The 27978-nt window shown below is 37.6% G+C and overlaps 1 protein-coding gene across 2 annotated transcripts; it reads left to right on the forward strand.

Moving 5' to 3' along the window:
* Window positions 1-658: 658 nt before the first annotated feature.
* arhgap32a (Rho GTPase activating protein 32a) lies at window positions 659-27545 on the forward strand. 2 transcript variants are annotated; one of them, XM_039687028.2, is made up of 22 exons: window positions 659-882; window positions 2862-3048; window positions 7683-7770; window positions 7854-7948; window positions 8026-8110; window positions 15504-15590; window positions 16425-16562; window positions 17910-18002; window positions 18451-18573; window positions 18647-18724; window positions 19176-19257; window positions 19490-19639; window positions 19748-19850; window positions 20967-21111; window positions 21189-21271; window positions 21539-21646; window positions 21738-21883; window positions 21991-22192; window positions 22280-22425; window positions 22964-23038; window positions 23317-23967; window positions 24434-27545. In XM_039687028.2, the coding sequence occupies exons 2-22, from the start codon at window positions 2960-2962 to the stop codon at window positions 26689-26691; spliced, it is 5025 nt and encodes a 1674-aa protein (XP_039542962.2). In that variant the 5' UTR covers window positions 659-882; window positions 2862-2959; the 3' UTR covers window positions 26692-27545. The 2 variants fall into 2 exon arrangements, with proteins under 2 accessions (XP_039542962.2, XP_039542963.2); XM_039687029.2 differs by having other exon boundaries at window positions 2931-3048.
* The last annotated feature ends 433 nt before the right edge of the window (window positions 27546-27978 follow it).

The following is a 27978-nucleotide window of genomic DNA, read 5'->3' on the forward strand; positions in this document are numbered from 1 at the left end:
TTTGGTTTCATTTAAAGGTAGGCCTATAGTTCACCCAAAAATTAAAATTTGTATCATTAGGCTATTCACCTTCATATCGTTCCAAACCGTAGGCTATCTGTGGAACACAAAACAAAGATATTTTCAAGAATGTTGATAATCAAAACTATTTTGGTTACCATTGACTTTTTTTGTCAAAACATCAAATGTCATATGTTTATATGAAATTCCACGAAAGAAAGAAAATATTAAAGTGATAGTTCACTCAAAATTGAAAATTCAGTTATCATTTACTAGTTGTTCCAATTTACAATGGAACAATGGAGTTTTTTTTGAGTTTCTTTCTTCTGCTAAACACAAATAGATTTTGAAGATTGTTTGTAACCAAACATATATATATACTATTTATTTGAACTCAAATCATTATTTCATCAATATTCAATGGGGGAGAAAACGATCATATTACACTTTAGGGCCAGAAAACAAAACATTTTCCCTAAGGGAAGTATTTAGACTTATTGTATTCATGAATTGAAGGTTTTACATGTTGTTCAAATCTCAGGTGGATGTTCTCAATCACGTGACAAACAGTGAGCCCTCCTGACCTAACTGATATCCACCTTGCTCATGGCCACGCCCCCACGTGATATCCACCTTGCTCATGGCCACGCCCCATACACGCGCACTCACTCAGTTTATCAGGTGGTGCGTGAGACACAACTTTTCATCTGTCCTTCCGAGACCAAGCTCATTCACTCACACTCCCACAGACCCCACACTGATTCACACACGATGAAGGATGCTTTTGTTTGACCCCTTTTCACACGCGTTCACACTAAAGGATAGAGGGATTCAACTCTTGAATCTCATTTGGGGGAGTAACGCTGAAACAATCACAGACAGGTGAGTGGCTCGTGTTGATCTTTCCTCTTTTTGCTGGCGATTTTTAGGAAGCATTTGCACTTGTAAATGTTCTAAGACTGAGTATATAGGCTACTTAAACATTTCTTTGTGATATTGTATCAGTGCGTTGTGTCTAATATGCGCCGTGTTAAATTCCTCAATTTTATTCACTTCCCCTGGTTGAGAACAAGCACCTTAAAACTGTTTAGTCCTGTGTTACGAAACATAGACACACACACAACGAGTCATGTCACATGATGCCCATGACAACAGTGCGCAATTTATTACCAGACATTATTACCAAATTATTTTCCTCCATAGTCACGTTACAATAACACACAGGCTACCGTTCGTGTGAATGGATATTATTTCCTGTCTGTAAACATTCCCATTTAGGCTATATATTCATCAGATATTCAGGATCCAAGACTGACCGATGGATTTCAAGACAATCTGTCGCTTAGCAACCACATCAATGTGCATCAGCTTTCACACAATCCCATACTCAAGTTGTATTAAATCATGTTCAACTGCTCACTGAATTCAGTATTCAGTGAGCAGTTGAACATGATTTGGTTCAGTTATATATTATATCATATTATATAAACACAAACTGTTATATTTATATTTCTAGTAATTGATTTGACAGCACTTATACTGTAGCCTACATATCAGTGCTGTCAAACATAAAAGTTTGTGTTTATATATATATATATATATATATATATATACACTGTATATATGTGTGTGTGAAAAATAATATATATATATATATATATATATATATATATATATATATATATATATATATATATATGCGCACTTGAGGTTACACAAACTTATACATATATATATAAATAAATCTAAAAACATTTTAGTATTTGGAATGTCACTCCTTTGCTTTTCAATATCCTGATATATTTACATAACTTAAAAATCTAATCTAGGATATGTTTTGAATCCCAGATTTTTTTAATGTTGTCTCGAACATTTGGATTCCTTTGTATTCGGTTGCATTTCAAAGTAAACATATAAAAAATTGCTCATTTTGACATGAATGCCAACACATACTCTAATAACCTAAGCTTACTGTTCAAAATAATGAAATAATGATTATTTAAGTGTCCATACACTCAGTGTGAATGGGTTTGGATTAATCACCGTAGAAACTGTGTCCTTATGAAGGTGAAGTTAACCCTCTCAGGTGCCTGCATACACATTATGGAGTTGGCTTTCTTGTCAGGGAAGGTTCATTCTGCTGAGTCAACATAAAGGTTCTCCCTGTCAGCACTTTTGACAGTAGGGCCAGAGTGTGAGAGGAATATTTTGTCGTTTTCTTACCTTATACTCGATCAGATCGTAAATGATGTGCATGTCAGTCTTCACAAGGTTTCTCTCTTTGAGGTGGTTCAACTGTCACTGTGGGTGTGGCTCAATATTCCAGCATTCCTTTTGTTTATACTTCACACTTGAATTATTGATGGAGTAGCGTATTGCAACCTTGCTTATATAAGTCTTGAATCCTATTCATCACGTTCATGCATCACTAAACATGGCACATACAGTCTTTGTTATTGATTTTCTTTAGGTTCATTTAGATTCAAAGTCCACAGTCACCAACTGATTTTTAGCTTGAACTCAAATTAAATGTAGTGCATTGCATTCATTATCTGTTTGACTCTATAGTTATATTTATAAATTGGGAACATTTTTAGAATGTCTATCAAACATTAAAAAGCAAAATGCTATTGTTGTTATTGTAATGTTGAAAGAAGCCATCCATCCAATAAATCTATCCCATCCCGTCCATCCATCTATCCATCCATCCAAATATAAAAAGTAAATAATTTCACAATATGCATACATTTCATTTGTTTACTGCAATGAATATAGCCTTTGATGCTGGTATGGTACTCGTAATAAAAAACATCAATATATCCACAATGTACTTGCATGCATAACACATGTGCATGCCACAGGCCTTCATCCGTTGCCAAGGTTGGAGGTTTGTCTTAAAGCGAAGTCCGGTCTGGTCCCTCCCCTCACAGACGGGCAGCTGTTGCAGTGACTCAGTATCATGGAGGCGTGCAGCGGGACTGCAGCAGTGACACACGGCAGGGCTCCGACACCTCTGAGAGACGTATGCAGTCATGATCCCTGTGAAGGGTGAGTAACAGCCTGCATACTTCTCCTCTCAGTCTACTTTGGCAGCTACGGTGCCCGATTATGGTTAGTTATACCTTATAGCGTGTGTGTCTGTGTGTCTCTCTTGCAAGGTTATATGAGGCATTTTCTTCACATCTGGCTGATTCTCTGCATAATCAGGTGCAGTGCATGTACTGTTTTTTGCACACACAGGCATTTTATGTGTCATGTGCACGGTCACCTTACTCTATTTCTGAGACGGCAGATTTCAGCAGGACTGCATGCGGTAGATGTGCATTTGTCCCCTGAGGAGTAAATTATAGTGGTGATTTGTGTGCAACTGGTGCCCTACAGAGATGATAACAAGGACAATCATCAATGAACATTTGTACTGTACCTCCCCAAGCAAGCAGGCTTGGTTTAAGGTAATAGTCAATGACATAATGCTGTGTTTACAGTATACTAACTATTCATTTATTCAAAATTAATTTAGTCATCAGGATGTTAACTGTTCTAATATCATGTAATAAAGTAAAAGTCTGATAAAATATTAAATTATTAAAAAGGAATGATGCATTAAGTACTGTAGTTAATCTTTTATTTTTTTAAATAACAAACCTTATTAATATTTTATTTCTCCAGATTCAAACAATATGTAAAAAAACATAAAACAGGAAATTATATAATAAACACTCCTGCAGACCCTCATCAAAGTTAAAAAGTCTCAAATAAAAACATACAAATAAGATGTGTACGCTTACTTGCTTTTTTCCCTTCAACACCGTATTAAAGGAGCATTACGTAAGTTCAAAAAATTTCTAACTGTTACTGACACCAGTGGCTGTTAGAGAAACTGCAGCTAGTGTCATGCTCGTTCTCGGTGTGCACGCTAGTTTTTTTAAAACTTTTCTTTGGCGAAAAATGATCAACATTCAGTATTGTTGATGAAATGGATGTGACAAATATGTAGTTTAAAAAATAAAAATGTTACCAAAATCTCTCTTAAAAATAAAAAATAGGAGACTAAATATTTTATTTTTTATTTTATTTTATTTGTTTATTTATTTCGAGCAATATACAGTTACACATGACAAGGCAATGCGCAGCATTTTGGTTAATCTGTACAAGCCTTTAAATTCATAATATTTACATCGACTTTAACCAAACCTAAATCTATTGCTCGAAACGGAGTGGATAGAAGTCAAACTTATTTGAACCCACCCCGGTTACCAAAAACAGGAAAAACAAAACAATAATAATTACTTCCTTACACAATATCATAATACTCGATAGCAATTCTGAATATAAGTACATAAATGAAAACATGAGAAGGGAAGGAAGGGAAACCCTTTCTCCCTCATCAAGGCAAAACAATACCAAAACAAAACAAAACATATCCTAAATACGCACCATGATCATGAACTCAGGTAACAATTATAATAATACCAACAATGGTAATCAATTACCTACGAGGTAAAATAAAACAGAGTATAGACACATGGATACATCTAAGAAAATACCAACAATGGTAATCACAATACCTACAGGGTAATATTAACAAAATACAGTGAATACAACTCACAAAATTAAACCATTTCCGACATATATTGCGATAAAACCTTCTGTTTATAATGTACTTTAAATTGATGAATATTTTTGCTTTGTTTCAGTTCCAGCCCCAAACTATTCCAAAGTTTAACTCCACATACATACATACATCCATATAATATTATGAATTGTTTTTTTTTTTACATTCCAAATGACCTGTTAATTTGATGGCACAAGCAGCATTTTCTCAAATGACAACAATCATGATTAATTATAGCAATTTATAATTTTGAGCAAAATATCCATGATTACATTCCATTACAACCATTATTGTGCTCAAAGTGATCAAAAACTAACGAAGACATTTGACACAGGAACTAAAAAAAATAGTTAGCATACAAAATTATCATTATCGTGGACACTCATAATTCATATAATACATTCACTTAAGTCTTTTTTGGTTTAGGACTTTTTCTTGATTTCCATTAAAAAATATATTTTTAAAAATCTTTAAATCAAGTTGCGTTCACTTAAAGCAAAATTACATAAGATATTAATTCTTGTTTTCTGAATAAAAAAAAAATAAAAATAAACATCTAAATTGAGTTTTGTGCTTAAACCAAGAAAAAAAATATATCTGCCTGTATGGTAAGAAAAATAATCAATAAAAAATAATCTTAATTCAAAGGGAAAACAAGACTACTTTTCTTACTCCACTAACAGATATTTTTCTTTTTCAAGCATAAATTCACCAATTCATTTAATATTTTTTTTCTTTAAACAAGACAATATCATAAGTCCTTTTGCTTCTCAATCAAATGTATCTTGATTTAAGAATTATATATTTGTAGTGGAAGACACAAGTACTGAGTAAGAAAATCATTTCCTGCAGTTTTGACCCATAATTTGTTATTTGAAACTCACTATACTGTCATAATGTTGCACCTGTGACTTTAAAATGGCAGTAAACTTTTGCCATTTTCTTCCATGAACGGGATCAGGCTTTTATCGTTCAATCTCACGATGGTCTAATCTGCAGGAGGAATGGGGAGTGTTGGATATTCTGGAACAAAAATCACTGACTCTGTCTTTTGTCTACTGAATGAATCTAAACTCCAGCCTTTTATTCCCATTATAAAGGCTTCCCAATCCATGTTCCAGCTCACCTTTCTTTACCCCTGGAGTGCATCATATTTCAAGCCCTGTTCTTTGTTACTTGAGGTGGATGCATTTGTGACTGACTGATTGAAGCGATATCCTTGTGTGTAGCAAAACATACAATAGTGTGCTTTTTTACCACCACTGATCTGATCTTCTATGTCTCCTTGTTTCGACCCTCTTGGCCATGTTCTTAGCTGCAGGGTGAACTGGGTAATGCTCTGGAGATTATCTGAAATGGGTGGATCATTTCATGAAGATTAGATGTGAAATGAAGTGTGAGCTTTTATTTTTAGAAACAAGAAAGTAATGAAACTTTTGAGTATAATCCATCATACTTGGTTTATAAACTCACAATAGGTTTGTACTGTACATAATCTGATTGATCATGAGTGGTTTAACTGCTACACATCCCAAACAGCTTTTCTAACTATCTAAAGACATTATATAAGCTCCACACACAGTAACAAATCTGATTTTGTAATTTTCCTATATATAAAATCTAAGAAAGGACACATTGAAAACGCATTAGGACTGGCATGATGTTTGTTTAGCAGCTTTGCTCTTGTGTTATTGACAGCTTGGCCTTGGTCAAATTGTAGCTGGCTGTTTGGTTATTTCCTCACTCGGAGGTCATGAGTTCAGTGTAATGAGTGGTGCCTCTCAACTTTGTTAGTTTATTGCCTGCTTGCCCTGCTTGATTAGGCAGCCAAAACTGTGAGGAAAGGAACTGGGTCAGAGGGAATATATCCAACGGCTCTGCACATGTCCAGCACATATAGGAGCTGCTGGCTTGTGGGGTTTAAGTCTAAAAAAAGTGAATGCTTACCTTTCTTGCAGCGTGTAATATAGCTATTTGTAAACATAACAGGTCTGCAAAGTGCATGATACATGGGGTTTTCATCTCCCGAAAGAAAGAAGCGATTCTGAACTGCCTGAATTGACCTATGGCTAAGCCACGCCCTCAAACGCGATGAGCCAATCACAGTGCACCGCTAACCCAATACATTCGGACATTCTCTGCTTCCACGTCCATTGAAATGCATTTGTAATTGAAATGCATCTTGTAATTTTAAGTTTAAAATGGTCAAACGGTGTACATGGAGTACATGCAACTCTGACGCTAGGTTCCCGAGAGACTGGGCTGTGTTTTTTTTTTTTTTTTTGAAACCCTTTCCCAAGCCACATCTCAACTGAGATAAGTGTCTGCTCTGGATTAAGTTATGCGGTAGACCACAACAACAAATAAACATGGATAAATTAAACAAGGATGTCTACATCTGTTCCTAGTTAAGTCAACAACGTATTTGAATGTTATCTTTAAAATCTCTAATGTAACGTTAGGCTAACGTTAGCCTAACATTAGAAAAATTTAACGTTAGCTTTTAGCTGCGTTGTACATCATGTCACTTGGCTTCATTAACTGTAAATAACCGAGATAACATTATTTGGAAGAATGTTTTAATCAAACAGATCTCATTCCCCATTGACTACCATAGTAGGAAAAAATACATACTATGGTAGTCAATGGGGAATGAGATCTGTTTGATTAAAACATTCTTCCAAATATCTTCCTTTGTGTTCAGCCGAACAAATAAACACATAGAGGTTTGGAACAACATGAGGGTGAGTAAATACTGACAGAATTTTCATTTTTGGGTGAACTAACCCTTTAAGACAATTGTTGGAGTTGACAACCTCTGATCACTGAATGAGTTCATGGATTGGAAAAGAGCAGCATGAACATTTTACAAAACATCTTATTTTGTTTTCTACAGAAGAGTAATAGAAATTTGAGTCGTTTTTGGGTGAACTAATCGTTTGAGACCATCCTAGTTCAGGAATTTCATTGGTGTTATTGCTTTTTGCTGAGTGATGCTATGCAGTGGTATGTATGTATGTCGTAGCATAAGCTTATTTCAACATAGCCCTCTCTGATTCTCTTTAAGGCCCCACCCTGAGGAGGATGAGGGGGAGGAAGATAGGAGCTTGCAGCCAGCAGAGACAGCAGGCTGGGAGGACGCCATTGCTGTTATGGTGCGTCTCCGTACTGGATATCTGTATGTCATGCTTCCAGCAGAGTGCTGTGTAATCGTCTGTTTGTGTGTTCGTATATGCAGGCACGAGGAGCGCCGATGGTCCATGAACTGCCTGCAGAGTCTTCTCTGCGCTCATGTACTAGTACGGCCAGCATGAAGGTCAAGAACGTCAAAAAGTAGGTGTTTGTATTATCGGTTTTGTCCCCTTCAGACCTACGGAGAAGAATACTGACGAGCTCTTTTTGTATTACAGACTGTCCCTCACCAAAGGCCATTTTCCAAGGCTGGCTGAATGTGCCCACTTCCACTATGAGATTGTAGACATTGGCTCTGTGCAGGTGAGGGTTTCCATGGTAAATGCAGTCCTGCTGAAGGCCATGATCGCTCGTGGTTGACGTGTTAATTAGGCTCTTGGCTGTGGTCTTGTGCTGCGTTCACGTGCTATGGAAAGTAGGATATTTTCCACTTGTGAACTGGTATTTACTAGTGTGTTGCGTTCAAGTGCTTTTGTTGTCGTAATGTGGTAATAAGATGGAGATCCAGACCTGTTATTTAGCTAAAACTATTTTAGATTGCTTAAGTCATCTGCAAGCAACAGCAAGAAAATGATTTATCAAAACTCAAAAGGTAAATAATATGCTGTATATATTCTAGATCATAAATAGTATATATTTTTACCATTCACGACTCTTTCGGTGCTCTCCGCCATTTTGAAAAGTTCAAAGGTTATCTCATCTCGGCAACTCGTCCATCAAAATATTCTATGAGTTGCCCAGTGGAAAATACCACATGAGGGGGTGTTCATGTGCATTTTCCACGTCGGCTTTTGGTATTTACCATAATTACCATAGCACATGAACGCAGCATTGGTTTCAATGGTAGCAGATTTTCCATCATGTTGAAATCAGTGCTGAGGTTTAAGTTACAAGCTGTCCACATTGGTCTCTAGCCAAATTTCCATCCTCTTGTCAATCGAATGATCTGAAGTTTGGTTAAAAAATACCTCATGGGAATAAAGCTGGTGAAAGTGTGTTTCCATCCAACAGCTTTAAAGCGATAAATACCTGGGCGTAATGATGTTACATGCTGTTTTACGATCGAATTGATTGAAATTTAGACATTTTAAGCTGTTTCCATTCATTTTCGCATTGAATCGCACAACATTCAAGCAAACATTTGTGAAAAAAGTTTTCCCAGACAAAATGGATCGCGCCATCTACCAACAAATTATCAATATTGCACAAGTTGTAGCCTAATAGCATGTGCAAGCTGATAGATGTATGTAAGAGATAATGTATAGCGAAGTGGTTGAAGGGGTTGTATTTGCCATAACAGCTGAATAAAATAAATAATCAATAATTTGACACAAAATATTGATTTAAATACAATTGTATTGCTTCCGCTAAAGAAAATAGTCCGTTCCGTTTCTGAACTATGTCCATGGCAACGCTCTGTTTTTCATGGCAAGAAATAACAGACCGCATTCTACATTAGAATTCAACCAAGCCATGCAATAATGAGCTTTAATGAGAAAACAACAACACCATCAACACATTGCAATGATGATACTGATGCACAGATGCACGTAAATGCCCAGCAACAATGGAGACGGCCTGTAGTGTGGGAATGACAGTGCTCCAAGCAGTTCTGGGAGATTGTGGTTCAGAGACACTTCACAGAAACACTTTGGTTAAAGCATATTTTTGGGCTTCTCCATTTTTATTTCAACATATCAGGCCCAAAACATGTTTTTGTCCAGACAGATTTTGCTATGCTGATGGGTTCCAGCAGAGAGCAGCAGATATCGTTTCTAGTAAATACCAGCGAGTCCCTTCTCAGTCTTTTTACTGTATGTACAGTATACTGTTCTGAGAGCTGAGGGTGTTGGTTTCGATGCATCATGAACAGGTTGCGGTGCCATAGCTGATAGACAGGAAGTTTGCCTTCATGTCTCACAGCTCTTTGCTCTTCGCCTACATCATCTTGTGTTTCAGCTCTCAAGGTCACAGACTCCTGTGCTACTAGATCGCATTCAATCTTTTGACTGCGTCACACTGACACACAGTGGCCGGGGGCTGGAGGAGTCCAGACTCATGCATGGACCAGAAAACAGATACTCTACTCCAAACTTGCCAGTTAAATGAGACATTTGATGTTTTTTTCAGAAGGAATGTTGTGCTTCTCTTTTGTTGCTTTCAAAGCTCATGAGCACATTTCAGCAGTTTATTAATGCTATATCAGTGAACACGTATCAGATAGCAATCATTTTAATGCCATGGTGCATTTTGTATGGACTCTATTTTTTGTGCTGAGGACAACTGAACAACTTTTTTTCCAATATTTTTTGCCTTTTCTTTTCAGGGCAAAATAAATATTTTTAAATATCCTCCTAAGATATTCACATGATTTTGTATTTATTTCTGTAGGTTTATGGTTAAAACCATTTTATATATATATATATATATATATATATATATTTATTTTTTTTTTTTAATGGTTTTAATTGTATTCATTTATTTTAAGCTGGCTTATTTTATTTAAACAGAAACACTGACCGAAAGCATTTTGTTCATGTAAGTGAGAGATGAAATATGAGAGAGATGCATTTTTTGCCTTCAGGTCATTTGATCAGATATCACTACACAGAAACTCATATTTTAGGTTTCACTGTATTTCTGTAAAAGCTTTTTTTTTTTCTATGTTATGTAGTGAAACCTAAATCACTATCCTAAACAAAATACAGTGGCTCCAAAAGTATATTTCCACACTTTGTCAACATTTTGTCTGCAGCTGACTCTGGTTTCATATTATGTCGTCTAATACATTGACATTCATGCATTTTTAAAAGTACTTTAAGCTTTGTGTGTGTGTGTTTAGCCCTGGAATAGGGTATTGAGTTTACATCCGTTTGGTGACGTCTTCATGTAGACCTTTGATGCATTCCCAGTGGTGTTGTGAATGTTCCACGTTCTTCACCTCAGGTTTACTGAGGAGCTTTCAGGATCCCACTAGTGCAGAGAGAGATGGAGAAAGAACTGGGCCAAATTCAGTGATGCTGTAATGAGCTTTTACTGATCTCAGAACAGTCATCTTCATCTCCATATGAGCAGCTAGTTGGGACATTGATTAAGCATCTGTGTTTTCGGCTATAAATCACCTCAGATGGAGGGAAGGGCCTCATGTGATGCAGCATCCCTCTCTCACCACCATTTCATTAGAATAGACCCAAACCTGCAGGATCCACTAACGGTGCTGCTGACCTGTGGGAGAGGGTTTCCAGTAAGTGGATCTATCTTGAAATATTGATACTTCTGCTGTCAGAGCTTAATCTGCTTGGCTGATAATACTACTGGGTGGGACACATCAATATTTTGTAATGAAACAGAAGATCAAGAAGTCTTGTAGAATATGATATAGATGGATTCAGATCCAGGATGTACATTATAAAGTGGGTCATTGCTGGATTATATGATTTATCATTTTTGGAGTCTGATTAATTTCTGATCTTTAGGACTCCTGGCACTCCTCTTTAAGGGAAATGTCATGTGATTGTATTGCCAAATGTAGATGGGCTGTGCCTCCAGATGGAGAAAGGTCAACTCATGATCACAGGGTTATGTTTTCTAGCTTTTATATAACTTGAGGAATTTCCTTTTGGATTATTGCTACCTCTGTTCGAAAAAGCTGCAATTTATTACTTGAGTGGAATTTTAATCCACGGATTGTGTGTCATAAACAATCAGTTCAGTCCCGGTGTCTCTGTTGGCCTTTGGCGTCTGCTTTTTACCATTTTTCTTCACAGTTTCTGCAAACTTAAATGCGTTAATGTCTTTTATTGAATATTACAAGAAGTTTTGAGTTGATGGACATGATCTCAGGTTTTCATAGATTCAGCCTAAGATTTTAAAATGAAATTGGCATGTTTTTACGAGAGGAATTTTCCAAACCAGTGGTTTAACAAGGGCCTGTCATGGAAAGATTGCAAAGACTCAAGTGGAGATTTAGCATTCAGATTTTTTTAAATAATTTTTTAGGCCATCTATATGTGAATTTGACAACTCCTTAAAGGGTTAGTTCACCCAAAAATGAGAATTCTGTCAGTATTTACTCACCCTCATGTTGTTCCAAACCTCTATGTGTTTATTTGTTCTGCTGAACACAAAGGAAGATATTTGGAAGAATGTTTTAATCAAACAGATCTCATTCCCCATTGACTACCATAGTATGTATTTTTCCTAGTTTTTTTTTTTCGTGCGATTTTTCGTGACAAAACGTGGTTTGTAGACTAGATAGAATCGTTGGGTGACAGAGTTGTTGTCAACTCGTGTAGTGCGTTACCTCCTGTTGCGGATCAATCACGTTGTGTCGTGAACAGCTCAACAACTTGAACACTCCTGATTTCACAGAGAGCAAGTTATAGCTTTAAAGTTTTAAAACATTAAACGAGGAACTTGTTTTTGGAAGGAAACAATATTGGATTTTTTTTTTTTCAACTTTTTTTTGAACAACTTTTCAGCTCCACCTTTTCCTTTCTTCCCCATTTTATCCATGGACAATTATTTGTAATTATCTGTAAATCAGGCCGGTGACACACTGGCTGCGTCGCGTGAGCGTGGCGTTTCTATTGCGTGTCAGCTGCGTCGCGTTTTCTGTGTCTTTGCACACCAGAAATGTGTCTGACACGGCGTTGCTGCTGCTAGGTGACGTACAGGGAGGACGTATTGTGAAAGCCCTACTTCATTAAACATAAATATAAAGACACTGTCAGCAGTATTGACAGCAAAATAGATTACAGAATAGTTTGTTCTGTACTGAAAATGCATCCTTATTTATTTTTAAATTATATTTACATCTGAATTTATCAAAACCTAGACTTTCAACCATCAAAATATAATTTATTAATATGTATTCGTGCACAAAATAACATGTATACATCTTTTCCTATTCTATTTTGCCTGGAAGTTGGCAGTCTGCAGACATGAGAGAGGGGGCGTGTTTCAAGATGGAGTAGACCAAACTAATTAACAGGGAGGGAGGGCAACGCACTCACATCGACTATCTCATCCATTAGCGTAGAAAAGAAATGTAATATTGTGATTTTCAATTTATATATATATATATATATATATATATATTTTTTTTTTATTTTTTTTTATTTTTTTTATTTATTTATATATTTGTGTACCAGGTGGGCTGGCCCACATTGGCCAGCAGCCCACTGGGAAAAGTCCCGGTGCTCCAGATGGCCAGTCCGCCCCTGGAAACATGTTAAAAGAGAAAAGTGAAAATGGTGTCAATTAAACCATTTCATGGAGTCTTTACATGTCATTGAAATATGTTTTTGTTCTTGAGAGGATCATCTTGCAGAAATTGGCAAAGACATTTGTCCTAAACAACAAAATCATCAAAAAGGGAGCCTATATAAAATTCTATGATCATTCTATGACACCTTTTAATATTTTTTTTGTATTATTTATATTACATTATTTTATATTTTTATATATATATATATATTTTTTTTAATAGGATATTTTTGTTAAATAGTCACCATGTCTGATAGTCGGATGTCTGGTGTAAAATATTAATCGCAAAACATTGATGCATCTATCTTTTTCTGAGCTCTGTATCTTAAAGCACAGCTCCTTTCTGCATGGATCCAGTAGGAGGACCAACATTCACCGCAGGGAGGGGCGAAGAAGGTGGTGGTGGTGGGGGGTGGTGCTCCATTTCTATATTTGTCCTTTTCTATATTTGTCCTTTACCTCAGTTGTAGTTAGACACAGCATGATGCACATCTGTCTACCGCAGGAGAGGAAGATGGGAAAGGGTCTGTGTTTTCAGACAGGACGTGTTTTCACTGCAGTGCACTGCTGATTTTCATTCCGCTCTGAATCTGGCCGTTTTGTTTTTGATGAGCTGGGCTGACTGAGCACAGGGGTCTGTGGGGGTGTGTGTGACGGGTTACTGCGTCTGCGTGCAGCAGCCATGCAGAACATCAGAAGAGAGGCTGAATAAGGAAAGGCTCAGGTATGAGACGGTGGGGAAATCTTGGGTTGGATCTGTCAGAATGGGCCTGAGCGTGCTCAATAAGGCAAGGCAGACGGCGTATCAGTGAGTATCCATCCGTTTTATACAGCATAATTAGAACCACGTTGAGGAATTTTTTTTTATTTTTTACTATTGTTTATATATACAGTGTGTGTGTGTGTGTGTGTGTGTGTGTGTGTATATATATATATATATATATATATATATATATAAATAAATATAAATATATACACTATATCTTTTTGTGATGTTGCAGTATTTTTGTCTCTTCCCCTCATAGTACCACAGAAATTGTGAAAGAAAATATTGATATTTTCAAGGCTCCATCTTGAATTAAGTTATTATTTTTTTTTAATTATTTTTCCATAGACCATTGCTATATATTGATTTACTAAAGTATGTAAGATTTATTTTTTAAAACAATTATACATTTAATTCATTCTTTAAAATAAGTAGGGCTGTCAAACGATTAATCGCGATTAATCGCATCCAAAAAGTTTTTGTTTACATAAATATGTGGGAGCACAGTGTATAATTATTTTATATATATAAATACACACACATGCTTGTATATATTTAAGAAATATTGTCATGTTTATACTGTGTATAGATTTATATATAATTTATATTATACAAATAAAAATATTTTATATTTAAATAATATTTTTTTTCTTAAATATACATGCATGTGTGTGTGTGTGTGTGTGTGTATATATATATATATATATATATATATATATATATATATATATACACACACAAAATAATTATACCCAGCACACCCACATATATTATGTAAACACAAACTTTTATTTTGGATGCGATTAATTTTTTTTTTGATAGTTTTTTTTTAACCAGTTTTGTTGATCTTCTAATTCAATTGGATGCATTAGGATGCAAACATTCTACATTAATGTGCATTATTTAAATTTTCAACTTATTTGTGCTTAGAGGAAAGATGGTGACGGATCTGCTGTAAATCAAGTGCTTATCCTGCAGTTTGTATAACTTTACTGAACTGCAATTGCTAAGTAGGTAATTAAAGCTTGTGTACGTTTCTGTTAGTTTTATATATAACTAATCAATGTTTAATTTGTTTAATGCATCTTTGAAGTGGCTCAGTGTTGGATCGGCATTTTCTATCAATTAAAGGGACACAGTTCTTGTCTTTGATGTGGAGGCGTGTGTGTGTGTGTGTTGAATGATGCATGGGGAGTCTGCATTACTGAGATGATGCAGAAAAGTAAATTACAGTTGACACTACAAAGACAGCACTGCCTCTGTGTGGAGTTTACCAGACTAGATGCTTCATTTGCAAGGACAAGAGATGATGTTGTGATGTTTTATAGAGGACAAAAATAAACATTGTACACATCTATAAAACATCACAACATATTTCTGGGCTTAGCCAGCATCTGTGAAAACTTCTGAGGAAAAGCCTTGATGGAGTTCAACTGGAACTGCTATTGTTTTGGGAATATTCCTTGATGTGTTGGCTTTCTGAAACCAGAAAGAATCAGGCACTATTAAGGTGTGGTATACCTGCAGTCCCCTTTCTTCTTTTTTCCCCCTTTTATGTATTTGAAGATTGTCTCTGTCACCAACTCAATTTTTGTTAGTATATTTTAATAAGTGTATTAATTATCACATTCAGAAAATCTCTCTGTGTGTGTGTCTCCACAGCTGTCTTTACCTGAGGATCGGAACGACCTCACAAACAATGGCCTGGACTCAAAGGAGTTAGTGTATCTGGTCCAGATATGTTGCCAGGTAAGCTTGTTTCACAGGGGGACAAAATCTGAAAAACTAGAACCTCTGTATCCATTAGTGAAAAAAATATCATCCCAGGATCACTGATTTGTTATGGCAATAGAGCAAAAGTTAAGCCCAATGCCATGGAAAAATAAAGTTATAAAAAGACCTTTTAAGAGCTTCAGATTAAACAGGCAGGCCAACCGCATGCAAACTGCAATTTATCCGTTTCATGGAATGCGTCCGGATTTAGGAAAAGACAGGATTTTCGAAGAGGATTTTTTTTTTTTTTTGGCCAAGCTGTAAATGTAAATACTCTCGGTCCTGCATTTTTTTTCCATTCCGAAACAATGGGGGTGTTTTTTGTTCTGGGAGGATTTCATACTCGTCCACAGAACTTCTAGAAATTTGAATTCAAAGCCTACTTTTTTGTGCTGGTGAGTGCGAGAGCTGAAAGGATTTAGAAGAGTCTCGCTCTGCTGTTTCTAAACCACTGGAGCAAATCTCATTGTTTTACAGCTGTATGAAGTCCACAAACCACAGACACGGATCCTTCAGAAATCATTATTATGCCGATTTAGTGCTGCTGAAATGTTTTGTAACATAAATGTCCCCTCTGACCATTTTGACCAATTTTATGCATCCTTGCTGAAAAATTGGAATGATTCCCAAATGTTGAAAACAATATGCTGTATGCCATAATTATGACTTTATTATTATTATTTTGGGAAATATTTTGATCATCATCCATTTTTAATGGTTTCTCAAGGAGATTTGAAGACCAGTCTAATTCTTTCTTTGTTCATAATTATTCTTTCTTTATCCTCTCTCATTTCTGTTTATATGTCTTAGGGTCGTAAGTGGACAGTGCGGCGTACATATGAAGAGTTTCGTGTTCTTGACAAGCACCTCCACCTATGTATCTATGATAGAAGATTCTCTCAGCTTCCTGAACTGCCCCGAATAGACAGCCTGAAGGACAAAGTCGAGGTAGGTTCACCTCACATTTATAGTTGCAGCTTATAAATTGAGTAAACTGTCTCTATGTATATCCTTGGTGAAGACAATGCATTGCATTTAAGAGTAGTGAAAATTCTAAATGTTGGACGAAAAATGGCAATGTTAATGTGTAATCCATTTAACATTGAAGTATTGATTAAATATTGTTCAGTCTAATTTAAAATGACCATTTACTCAATAGAATGGTTAGAATAATCTTTAATCAAATTAACTTCCCAGACAGCAAACTGACATTGAGTCAACGTGGAAACGACGTCTCTCATGACATTGAAACAACGTTGATTTTGCTCATCGAATTAACGTTGAACCAACGTCAGACGCGGCATTCTTCAAAGCTAAATGAAAATCGAAAATTGGTTTGCTTTCATAACGTTGAAACAACGCATTGATTTCAAGTTGATTTTCCGTTAGTTTTGAAAGAATGACGCGTCTGACGTTGGTTCAACGTTAATTCGATGAGCAAAACAATGTCAGATCAACATTGTTTCGATGTCATATTTCCACGTTGATTCAATGTCAGTTTGCTATCTGGGTTCCCCTACCTCAATTCATCAATTCTCTTCTCTAATGATGATGATTTACTGGTGTGCGGCCAGGACAACTATTCAACGATCCAATAAATTTCCAGTGGGAAAAATGTCCCGCCCTGTAAAGCTGTTTCACTCGGATATATACGTCACAATAGGGAAAAAATTCCCAAATCCTGTTTCATGCCAACTTTACAGAAAAAAGTATTTGTTTTCGTTTTGCATATGGGGGAGAGCGGGGCACAATCTAATACATTTTGGTTCTGTCTCAATTATTAAAAAAATTAGGACATAGTTAGAACATACACAAGCAACATACACATCTCTGCTACAAATGAACATTTAAAGTTTTATTCTAGGGCCTACCATTTTCATACTTTTGCACTGAAAGTGACAAAAGTACCAATGTTACAACCCAAAAAATGGGATTTTTACTTCCAGAGCTTGCCTGCTGCACTTTATTGTGTAGTTAGCTTAGCAACATGCTAATATCAAACTCACTATGCTTCTTGTGCAGTGCTCTATTTATGTCACATAGTGTTGCTGCCTTTGTAGTACGTGTCAAATAATTATTGTGAGGTTCATTTTAGTTAGAATGCTCAATTAGAAGGTACAATGTTTGCCTATATAGATAGCAGTCAACAAGGCCATTCACTCGGCTTTAGAACAGAGTTATTGTGTTGGATCAGTGGATTATATCTCATAGGGAACACAATGAGAGTGTTGAAACGCGTCTCTTTGTTTATGATCCCTTCTCTGTGTCTGCTTTTTTTCTTCTTCTTCTCTGTAGACACTTTCCCAAATGATTACTGCGTACATTTCCCGTCTCTCAGCCATCGCTGATAACAAGATCAACTGCGGGCCAGCACTCACATGGATGGAGGTATAAATGTCACTCCTGTTTGTTTAGCTACACTACACCTGAAGGCTTTCTGTGGCTCTCTGCCCGAATCCAGTCTCTTACTGTAAATACAGATGCAATTGCCAGCAAATTGACTAGAGTGTATTTAACAAAAGAGGTATCACACCTTTATTTTAACAACAGTAAATTCCTCACAATGTCTCATAAAACACAAACCCATTTTAAGACAGACTTCAAACCTTTTATATGTATAATACAACAGTTCACACCCACTTTCTTATATCTAGTTAGTCATTAACAAGGATAGTAGACACCTGACTCAACTTGTCTCAATGTTCTCTTTCCCAACGTCTTGTGTATTTTCCACACTGACGTTGCATCTTTCAGGTCTTAGTAAAAGGGAATATGAAATCACTACATAAGGTGACGTTTTATACATGTTCATGTTTTGATGCATCTTCTCTATTAGATTGATAACAAAGGGAACCATCTGCTGGTTCACGATGAATCATCTATTAATGTTCCCGCTGTAGCTGCTGCCCATGTCATAAAGCGTTACACCGCCCAAGCAGCAGATGAGCTCTCTTTTGAGGTATGGTTATACGTACAGTATATAGATTTGGTTTTTGGAGTAAAGTAACTGAAGTGTATTTTCTCTTCAAAAGGTTGGAGACATAGTATCAGTAATTGATATGCCTCCTAAAGAAGACACTGGCTGGTGGAGGGGCAAACATGGTTTTCAAGTGGGTATTTTATTTTATTAGTCTTTCATACAGTGTGTAATATCACAGTTTATTCCACTGCATGTGTAATTTTATTAAAAAGCCCATAGGCCTATGTGTTGGGAAACTGTCATCACTTTAGAATTAAGTTTACTAGACATTTGAGATGTATTTGCAGCTTTTTTTTGTCACATCTGAGTCAAAACATCGACTAATTGCTGTCAGTGTTTCTCTTAGTGGTGATAAAGTAATTGCTACTGATACACAGGGCTATGAATAATGAATTGTTGTTTTGAAGCTAGATTGTAAATGTATTAAAGAGGGATTCACAGACTCATTCACATCTGTGTCTTTAAGAGATTCAGACCGTTTAAAGAGTAATTATGACAATTTTGCCTTTGTTGAAATGAAGTGAGAAATGAAGCATTTAGAATTATTTTGGATTCATATAATTTTATCTTTCCATTCACAGGTGGGATTCTTTCCGTCTGAATGTGTGGAACTGATTAGTGAGAAAATCCCTTCAAACGTGACCAGCTCATTGGCCACACCAGGTACTAACCTTTTGCCCATAATATTGCAAAATAGAGAAAGTTTCTTCTATTAGAGAGATGACGCTCATCAGTATAATTAAATAAAAAGAATGTAACGCATTACAAAAGAATTATTGCTTTTATAATAAGGACCTTAATAAATGACATTTTATATCAGCCTTAGGATATGTAGAGGTGTTACAAGCTGGCAACATGGATTTTAAAGCTTTTTAAAATGGTTAATTTTCTGTAGTGTCTAAGAAGCATGGCAAGCTGATCACATTTCTGCGCACCTTCATGAAGTCGCGTCCCACCAAGCAGAAGCTGAAACAGCGAGGTATCCTGAAAGAGAGAGTGTTCGGCTGTGACCTTGGAGAACATTTGCTTAACTCGGGCCATGATGGTGAGAGGAGAGAGACATTTGAGGAAGTTTATTGCATCTATATCTTTCATTGAAAGGTCATTTGGTGTAAATCATATTAAAGCTGCAGATTTAATGTGTGTTCAACAGTTCCACAGGTCATCAGAAGCTGCACTGAGTTCATTGAGAGAAATGGAGTCGTGGACGGAATTTACCGCTTGTCTGGAATTTCCTCTAACATTCAGAAACTGAGGTGAGGTTTAAAAAATTCAGTATACATTCTGTAGTCATTTTTTCTGAAGTATATGAAAATGTGTACAAAATATACTAAAAGTTTGTTGTTGGTAAGGTTTTAAAGGGATAGTTCACCCAAAAATGAAAATTTACTCACCCTCATGTTGTTCAAACCCTGTAAGACCTTCGTTCATCTTCGCGATGAATGCGAATTAAGATATTTCTGATGAAATCTGAGAGCTGGATCACTCCTCCATACTAGTCCATAGGCTTCTTGAGGAATTGAAACTTGACGGCCTCGAAAATCGTTAAAATAGTTCAAGTGACTACAGTGGCTCAATCTTAACTTTATCAAGCGACGAGAATACTTTTTGTGTGCAAAAACAAACATAAATAACGACTTTATTTCAACTATTAATTTTCTTCTCTTTGGGCCTCTAGTCAGTTAAACGTCACACGTAGGCTCACTATTGGCCGACGCTGGTCATGCGTGTGACGTACAACAGATCGCCCAGAGAGAAGGAAATGAATAGTTTAAATAAAGTCGGTATTTTTGTTTGTTTGTTTTTTTCACACAAAAAGTGTTCTCGTCGTTTGATAAACTTAAGATTGAGCCACTGTGGTCACTTGGACTATTTTAACGATGTCTTTAACAATTTTTCGAGGCCGTTGAGTTTCAATCACTAAACAAGCCTATATGGACTAGTATGGAGGAGTGATTTTTGATTTCATCAAAAATATCTGAATTTGTGTTTCGAAGAATTTTACTAATTTTGATTTTTGGATCAACTATCCCTTTGTATTTTAGGCTCACCAAGCCTTTTATTTGTTATATTTGATCAAAAATACAGTGAAAACGGTAATATTATAAACATTTATTTTATTTATTCCCATGATGGCAAAGCTGAATTTTCAGCATCATTACTCCAGTCTTCAGTGTACCATGATCCTTCAGAAATCATTCTAATATGCTGATTTGGTACTCATTGTTATTATCATCAATGTTGAAAACTGTAGTGCTTCTTAATATTTTTGTGGAGACCTTGATGTTTTTTTAAACATTAAGATCATCCAAGAATCCTAAAAAAACGTTAAATTATATAAGACCAAAAGCATTAAATTCCTGTGTCTGCAGGCACGAGTTTGACTCGGAGCATGTTCCAGATCTCACAAGGGAAACCTACGTCCAGGACATTCATTCGGTGGGATCGCTGTGCAAACTTTACTTCCGGGAGCTACCCAACCCACTACTGACCTACCAGCTATATGAGAAATTTTCAGTAAGCTTCAAACTACTGCAACACAGATACATTGATGTTTTGTGTGTAGTACCAATATTGGAACATATTTTTCCCAGGATGCTGTATCAGCAGCCACCGATGAGGAGAGGCTGGTCAAAGTCCATGACGTCATACAGCAGCTGCCTCCCCCACACTACAGGTTAGATGAGTGCACAGCATCCTCTGCTGATGAGAAGAAGAAGTGCAGTTTTCTCTTTATCAGATGATTACCTCTTTTTTTTTATATTTATATATAATAATAAAGATATACATGCATCTGTGTTTAAATATGAAGCAGTATTTCACCCTAACTGGAAATTCTGTCAATATTTACTAATCCTTATGTCATTCCACACCTGTGAGGCTTTCTTTTTTCTGTGTAACACAAAACAAGATATTTTGAAGAACATCTTGTGCTTCTTTTCAGGACTCTCGAGTTTCTCATGAGACATTTATCCCGTATGGGAACATACAGTGCCGTCACCAATATGCACTGCAAAAACCTTGCAATTGTCTGGGCTCCAAATCTTCTCAGGTGATTTCAACAGTGCTTTTGGGTGAAATTTCCTGTAGGAGTAAACAAACAAAACAAGTTGAATTCATTTACTGTCCCTCAAATGTTGCAGGTCTAAACAGATTGAGTCAGCGTGTTTCAGCGGTACCTCTGCTTTCATGGAGGTGCGTGTTCAGTCGGTTGTTGTGGAGTTCATCCTTAATCACGTCGATGTTCTGTTCAGTTCCAAACTCAGCACTCTGATCCGCCACAGCACTGGTGAGAAATGAGCCTCGGCAATTCTCCTCCCGCCAGAATTGATTTTTAGATTAAACTCTACTAATGAGGATCTTAAATGAGCTCATAACTCTAACCTGAATCCACAGGCCACAGTACTTTAGCTCGACCCAAGTCACTAATGGTGAGCTCTCCATCCACCAAGCTGCTTTCTCTGGAGGAAGCCCAGGCCCGGACTCAAGCCCAGCTCAACTCTCCCGTTTCTCCTGACAGCAAGTATATCGATGTGGGAGAGGGGCCTGCCGCCCTGCAGGGCAAGTTCCACACCGTCATAGACTTCCCTTCTGAGAGGTTTGTCGATTTGTTCTGGTTTTAGTTTTATTTCATTATCTAGCAAAAATGCAGATGTGGAAATTGTTGTTGGTAAATGTACTGTAGGAAGAAGGGCTCAACCAAGGCAAAGAAGTCTCCTGTGGGAAACTGGCTTTCCTTCTTTAATATGGGAAAGTCGTCTGCTACTGCCAAGCCCAAACTGCACCGCCATCCCAGTGAGCCCAATGAGATGAAAACCACACCCCTTCCAGGTGCAGCTTTGACTCTTTTTAATACAAACCTTTATCCGTTCCCAAGCCTAGTGAGCTGCCTAACCTAGAGGGCATTTTTAGTCATCACTGTCACGCTATATTCAGTACTCGAAAAAGCATTACATGAAAATTGAAACATATGTACTGTTTACACATTAACTGTTTTCTATTTTATATGTTTAAAATTGTAATTTATTCCTGTGATGGCAAAACATTATAAGAAATATTTGCTGCTCAAGAAACATTTCTTATAATTATCTGTTGAAAATGGTTGTGATGCTTAATATTTTGTCTGGAAACCACTGTTTTTTCCACTTTTGATTCTCTTCAAAGAATGATGAAGAGAAAAATGTAAAAATGTAAACGGCATTTATTTGAAACTGATCTTTTTTTTTTTTTACTTTGTAATGTCTTTACTGTCAATTTTATCAATTTAATGCACCCTGAATACATTTTTTAACCGACCCCATACTTTTGAACAGTAGTGTAGCAGGATAAAAAACAAATGTAGTCATTGAACTCTGGTTCATTTTTACAGGTGGAAGAGGAGACACTGGGACACTAAGATCTGCTAAAAGTGAAGAATCTCTGTCCTCTTCACATAACTTTGAGGGTAAAAATCACATATCACTTTTTCCATTTACATACTTCAGGGTGTTTTAAGATTTTTTTTTTATACCACTTCTAAAATACTGACACACATAAAACGGAAATATTCTTCCTGAGATCACATCCATCTCTTTGTCTTCTGTGTTTGCTGACATATCTTTGGTGGTGTGGTTTATGAGAAAGGGCCCCTTTACAGAACCTTTTAAAACAGTTTTTTTTTACCTGTTTTACTGTTGTTACTGTATATTTATCCATGGGCTGATCTCTGTTGTTCTGTCTCAGGTGGATCAAAAATATATCGCCCACGTAGACCGCTCTCCACAAGTGATGCTTTGTCAATCTCAATTAATGAGGAACTGCTGGACAGCAGATTGACAGGAGACTCCCGGTCCAGTCTCAAAGACAACATAAAGGACACTGTTTCCTCTTCTTCTTGTGTGCCTGCTCTTATATCTCCACCCCACCCTGCTGCAGAAGCGGAGTTTATAAGCATGGCCTCCTTAGACATAGACCCGTTGGCGTTTCAGTCCACACAGCTGGTTGATCCCACAGCGTCTGAAAGGAAGAAAAGAGGCAGTCGCAAAAAGGCGGGAGGCAGCCTCATTGAGTCAGAGCCTTTAGACAAAGTCACAAGTCCCTCTCAGCCGCCTGATCTCATCCCACTGCACTCAGAAGGTGCCAATCACAAACTCAATGAAGTGCCGGCCACCTCCACTAACCTGGGGGTGGGCAACTCTAAGACTGGCCAGGAGGGCACAGCGAAGAGCTCAGTAGCAAATAGTAGTACTGTGTCCTGTCCTTCTGACATCATGTCTCTTGTGAAAAAGCCCAGTGTGTCCACGAGAGGTGGAGAAGGCCATCAGCGTTCTGCGAGTTTTTGCAAAACAGAAAATAAGTCTGTAGATGTCAAGCAGCACAGAAGAGCAGACTCGGGTCAGTGGCAGCCTTACATTCCATATATACGTACAGTATTTATAAAAAAAAGAACATATGTTCTGCTACAAGTGTCTTCTCAGAAATTGCCTCAACACTTACACTCATTATTTTGATTCCCTTAAACAGTAACTGAATATGTTAAGCTGTTAATTATGAAAAAAAAGTGTTTTTTTTAATTAAAAATATTTCCAAGTTCTCCAGTTTGGGAATGTTAGCAAGAAAATATAACAATATTAGCAAAACTAGCATTCAACTTGAAGGAATAGATAATAATAATGATGAGCGAAAGCTACTGCAACAATGTTGGCTAGCCTTTGACCTCATGGAATATGTGGAATTGGATTTTTAGGACAGGATATTTGCAAGAGAAAGCCAAAAAGTTAGCAAATCTGACATTTAACCTTTCTTTCAAATTGTATTTTGGTGTTCCTCCATTTAAAAGTATTGTTTTTTTTCCTCCTAGGTGCGGTGACATTTGAATGTACGCCTGGTTTGGTGAGGTCTGTGTCTCTCATAACTCCCCAGCCAGCAGTAAAAAGTGCCGCCCGTATGCTAGCTCTAGAGCTGGCAGAATCCGCCCAGCAGGCCACTCGACTCAGCAAACGTGGAAGCTCTGAACCTCCCACACCTATTTCTCCAGTTCATCATCAGAACCCACTCTTCACACTCCAGTTTCCTCCTCCTCTACAGACATCCTCTGATAGAGAGGAACGGTATGTGTCTAGCAGGACTTTCCCAGATCCATCAAGCACTATGTCTACTGAAAGCCACACCGATGCAGGCAGCCTACGCAGCACCTGCGCCTGCCATGGAAGTGAGAGCGGACTCAGCTTCTCTGATGGTTGTGATGCACCAGCTGGTGGACAGTGCACCCATGTGCCCGCTCAGGGTTACTCTCCTCGTGGAGATCCAGAGATTCAGCTGGCTTCAGAGAGCCAGAAAACCATGAGAGATAACATCCGCCATGTTGGAGTTGGTACAGATAGAGGTGGATCAAGCCTTGCTGAGATGGAGGTAGGTGGAAGTTTACAGCCAATTCCTTCAGAGAGGTTTTCTTCCTTGGATAGTCATTCAGCCATTGATGCACTGCACAACAAGCAGGCTGCTAATGCCGCCAACTTTCGAGCCATATTGGCGGAAACAGCCATGCCTGCTTCAGTGCATGAAGTTCTTCCACAAGCTTCAAGCATTCCACCTAGTGAAGTGTTTCACTGCAATCCCAGAGACCAGAGGTCTGCTTTCTCCCAACACTGGTCAAGTCCAGTAGGGCAAAGCACCCCTTATTATCAGCCTGACGATGGGCATCCCCATCCCAGAGTTCTCTCAAGAAACTACTGCAATACCTTTGCACCACGATCCCTACACCAGTCCATTAAATATAAAGGTCAACGGGAAGACTACTCTTCGGACGGTCTCTACAGACACCGAGGACCAAGGTATCCGCCATTGGATGGAGCATCCGTCTACCCCACAATCCGCAGGGTACGTTCAGTGCATACTCCTCCAGAGGACAAGTTTTTTTTCCTCCAGCATCAAGGGAGCCAGAGGAAACCTTCCCAAAAACCACCGGCATCGGACATCCAGCAAGTGCGGCCTTACTTTGAAGATGGGAAGGTTCGGTATAGGTACAGCCCCTATTCAGAGGCTCGATACAATCAATGCCGAGAGAACAGTCATGGATACACTCTCTCTTACACACTCGGCAGACTGCCTTCTCGTTCATCAAAGGTTATGGGCGGTACAGAGTACCAGAAGCCTCTACGCAACCTCCCGGTGAACAACAAGTCCGATTTCATGACCAGAGATGTCGGTCTCCAGCCAAGAATGAAGAACCCTTCTCTCTACGGGGCTTTTAATTCAGGTTTATCTGATCGACATTTTAGTCAGTCCATTAGGCATGAAAACGCAGCCAAGGAGAGGTTGTCGGGTCCAGTTTTGTCCCAGACCCGTCCTGTAAGAGGCGACCGTCAGTGTCAAGAAACAATGCATACTAGAAGCAGGTCAAACTCTGGGAAGGAGATGCTGATTTCAACTGAAGGGGCTGATGGGAAGTACAGGGTGACCATGGTGTCCCATTACTCCCCAGAGCATCCACTTTCTGAGCCTGATATGCCTGTTACCTCGAAGTCAGACAGGCATGGCAGTGGGCAGAGATCTAAATCAGCACATGTAATGAAGCAGAGTCGATCAATGCACAACTATCCACAACACGGGCTCGAGTCCACGGCACTGCCACGTAACCTGACCCTACATAAGGAGTACAGCTGCCCTGACTTCAAACACACTGGGTCCAGCAATAGCTACAGTGTAACACACCACAACCAAGACAGGCTGATGTTTAAGACTCTCAGCAACTCCAAAGAGGACTACCAGTACATTCGAGGAATGAATAGGGACCCTCCGAGGTCTAAGAGATCGCATAGTGTAAAAACTCGCCATCCACCTAGTCAAGTGAAAATGACTCTGGAGCGGGACCACAGACTTTCATTCTCATCCCAAAGTAAGACAAGAACTCGTAGCATGTTTGTGCCATCTGACTATTCTGCAAGTTATGTATCCGTACATTCGAAAGTCCCTAAGAACAGCCGGGCAAGTTCTGGTGTTTTCCCGAACTACGGCTGCATGCCGCTTCATAATAACAGACTATATTCCACAGCTGTGGGCCATCCAGGTTTTCACCAGACTGAGCTCAGGCCTGAGATGCAGATTTATGCTGAATGATTGATGATGATAATAATAGTAAAAAACTATAATAAATTATCCAGAAATATACAACCTCTGCAGGGCAGTGGTTTTCTATTGTTAATAAGATTAAAATAATATTTAAAAAATAATCACTGAAGGGTGTCTTTCACTGTATATTCTATATATTACAGTTCAAATGGCTTAAGCAAACACTGCGCAAATTTGGGATATCACTCGTACATTATGGTAATGGGTTATAGTGGCTTTATTGCTACTTTAATTTTTTGAAGTGTGTTTTTAATTTTGTCCTTTTGTTACTAGAGGTCAGAAGTTGCAAAAATAATCCAAATGTGGTCTTTAATAAAGAGAACAATTAACAAAGTTTGCCACAGGAGTAATATATAGAAGCCACTGCCTTGTGTTTTTGGGTGAAGAGTAGTTTTTTTTTTTTATGTACCACTCTGGAATCAAACACAGCTATACTGTATGTCAATGACATCAACATGTTCTGACTTTTAGAGATAATACTTATGAAAGATCATAGTCTCCCCCACCCCCCAAGATGTTTTTCCTTATGAATTTTATAACCATGCACTTTATAGTTGGTCTGTGTGTTATGTAACAACAGGCACTTTAGACATGAACCTTTTTCACTTTTTTGATTGTCTTCATTGAGTAAAAGATGTGAGAGAGTTAGATCGAAACCGGTAGTTCAGTTGAACAGTAGTAATCATTACATGGTTACATATGGAAATATATATGCTGTTCTGATCAACTGCTGTTTTAGTTTTTAACAAGCGTACTGTTCTCTTTTTTGTGTTGATTTTATGATTTCTATTTTTATGTGTTCACTTTGCTTTACTCTCATTAAAGTTATTTATTCAAAACCATGACATGTACCCTTATTGCACCTATAATTGATTCAGTCCTTAGATCATCATGTTTTGTTTCTTTTGACAATATCCTGTCAAATAATTGTTGAATTATTACAGTTTGCTTTCTTAAAGGGATACTCCACCCAAAAATGAAAATTCTGTCATCATTTACTCACCCTCAAGAGTTTTTTTCTACTTCAGAACACAAAGGAAACTTCATGGCACAATTGTTTCTACTATGTAAGTCAATGGTGCCAAACAACTGTTTGGTTCCAATAGTTCTTCAAAATATCTTCCTTTGTGTTCAGAAGGAAAAAGAAACTCACACAGGTTTGCAACAACTCGAGGGTGAGTAAATGACGACAGAATTTTCATTTTTGGGTGGAGTATCCCTTTAAATTGGAGTGACTTCTGTTGCTCTAAGCAGGTTTATTGGGCCGAGTTTTAA

The sequence above is a fragment of the Pimephales promelas genome, chromosome 16 (assembly GCF_988280905.1).
Source record: "Pimephales promelas chromosome 16, fPimPro1.hap1.1, whole genome shotgun sequence".
NCBI lineage: Eukaryota > Metazoa > Chordata > Actinopteri > Cypriniformes > Leuciscidae > Pimephales > Pimephales promelas.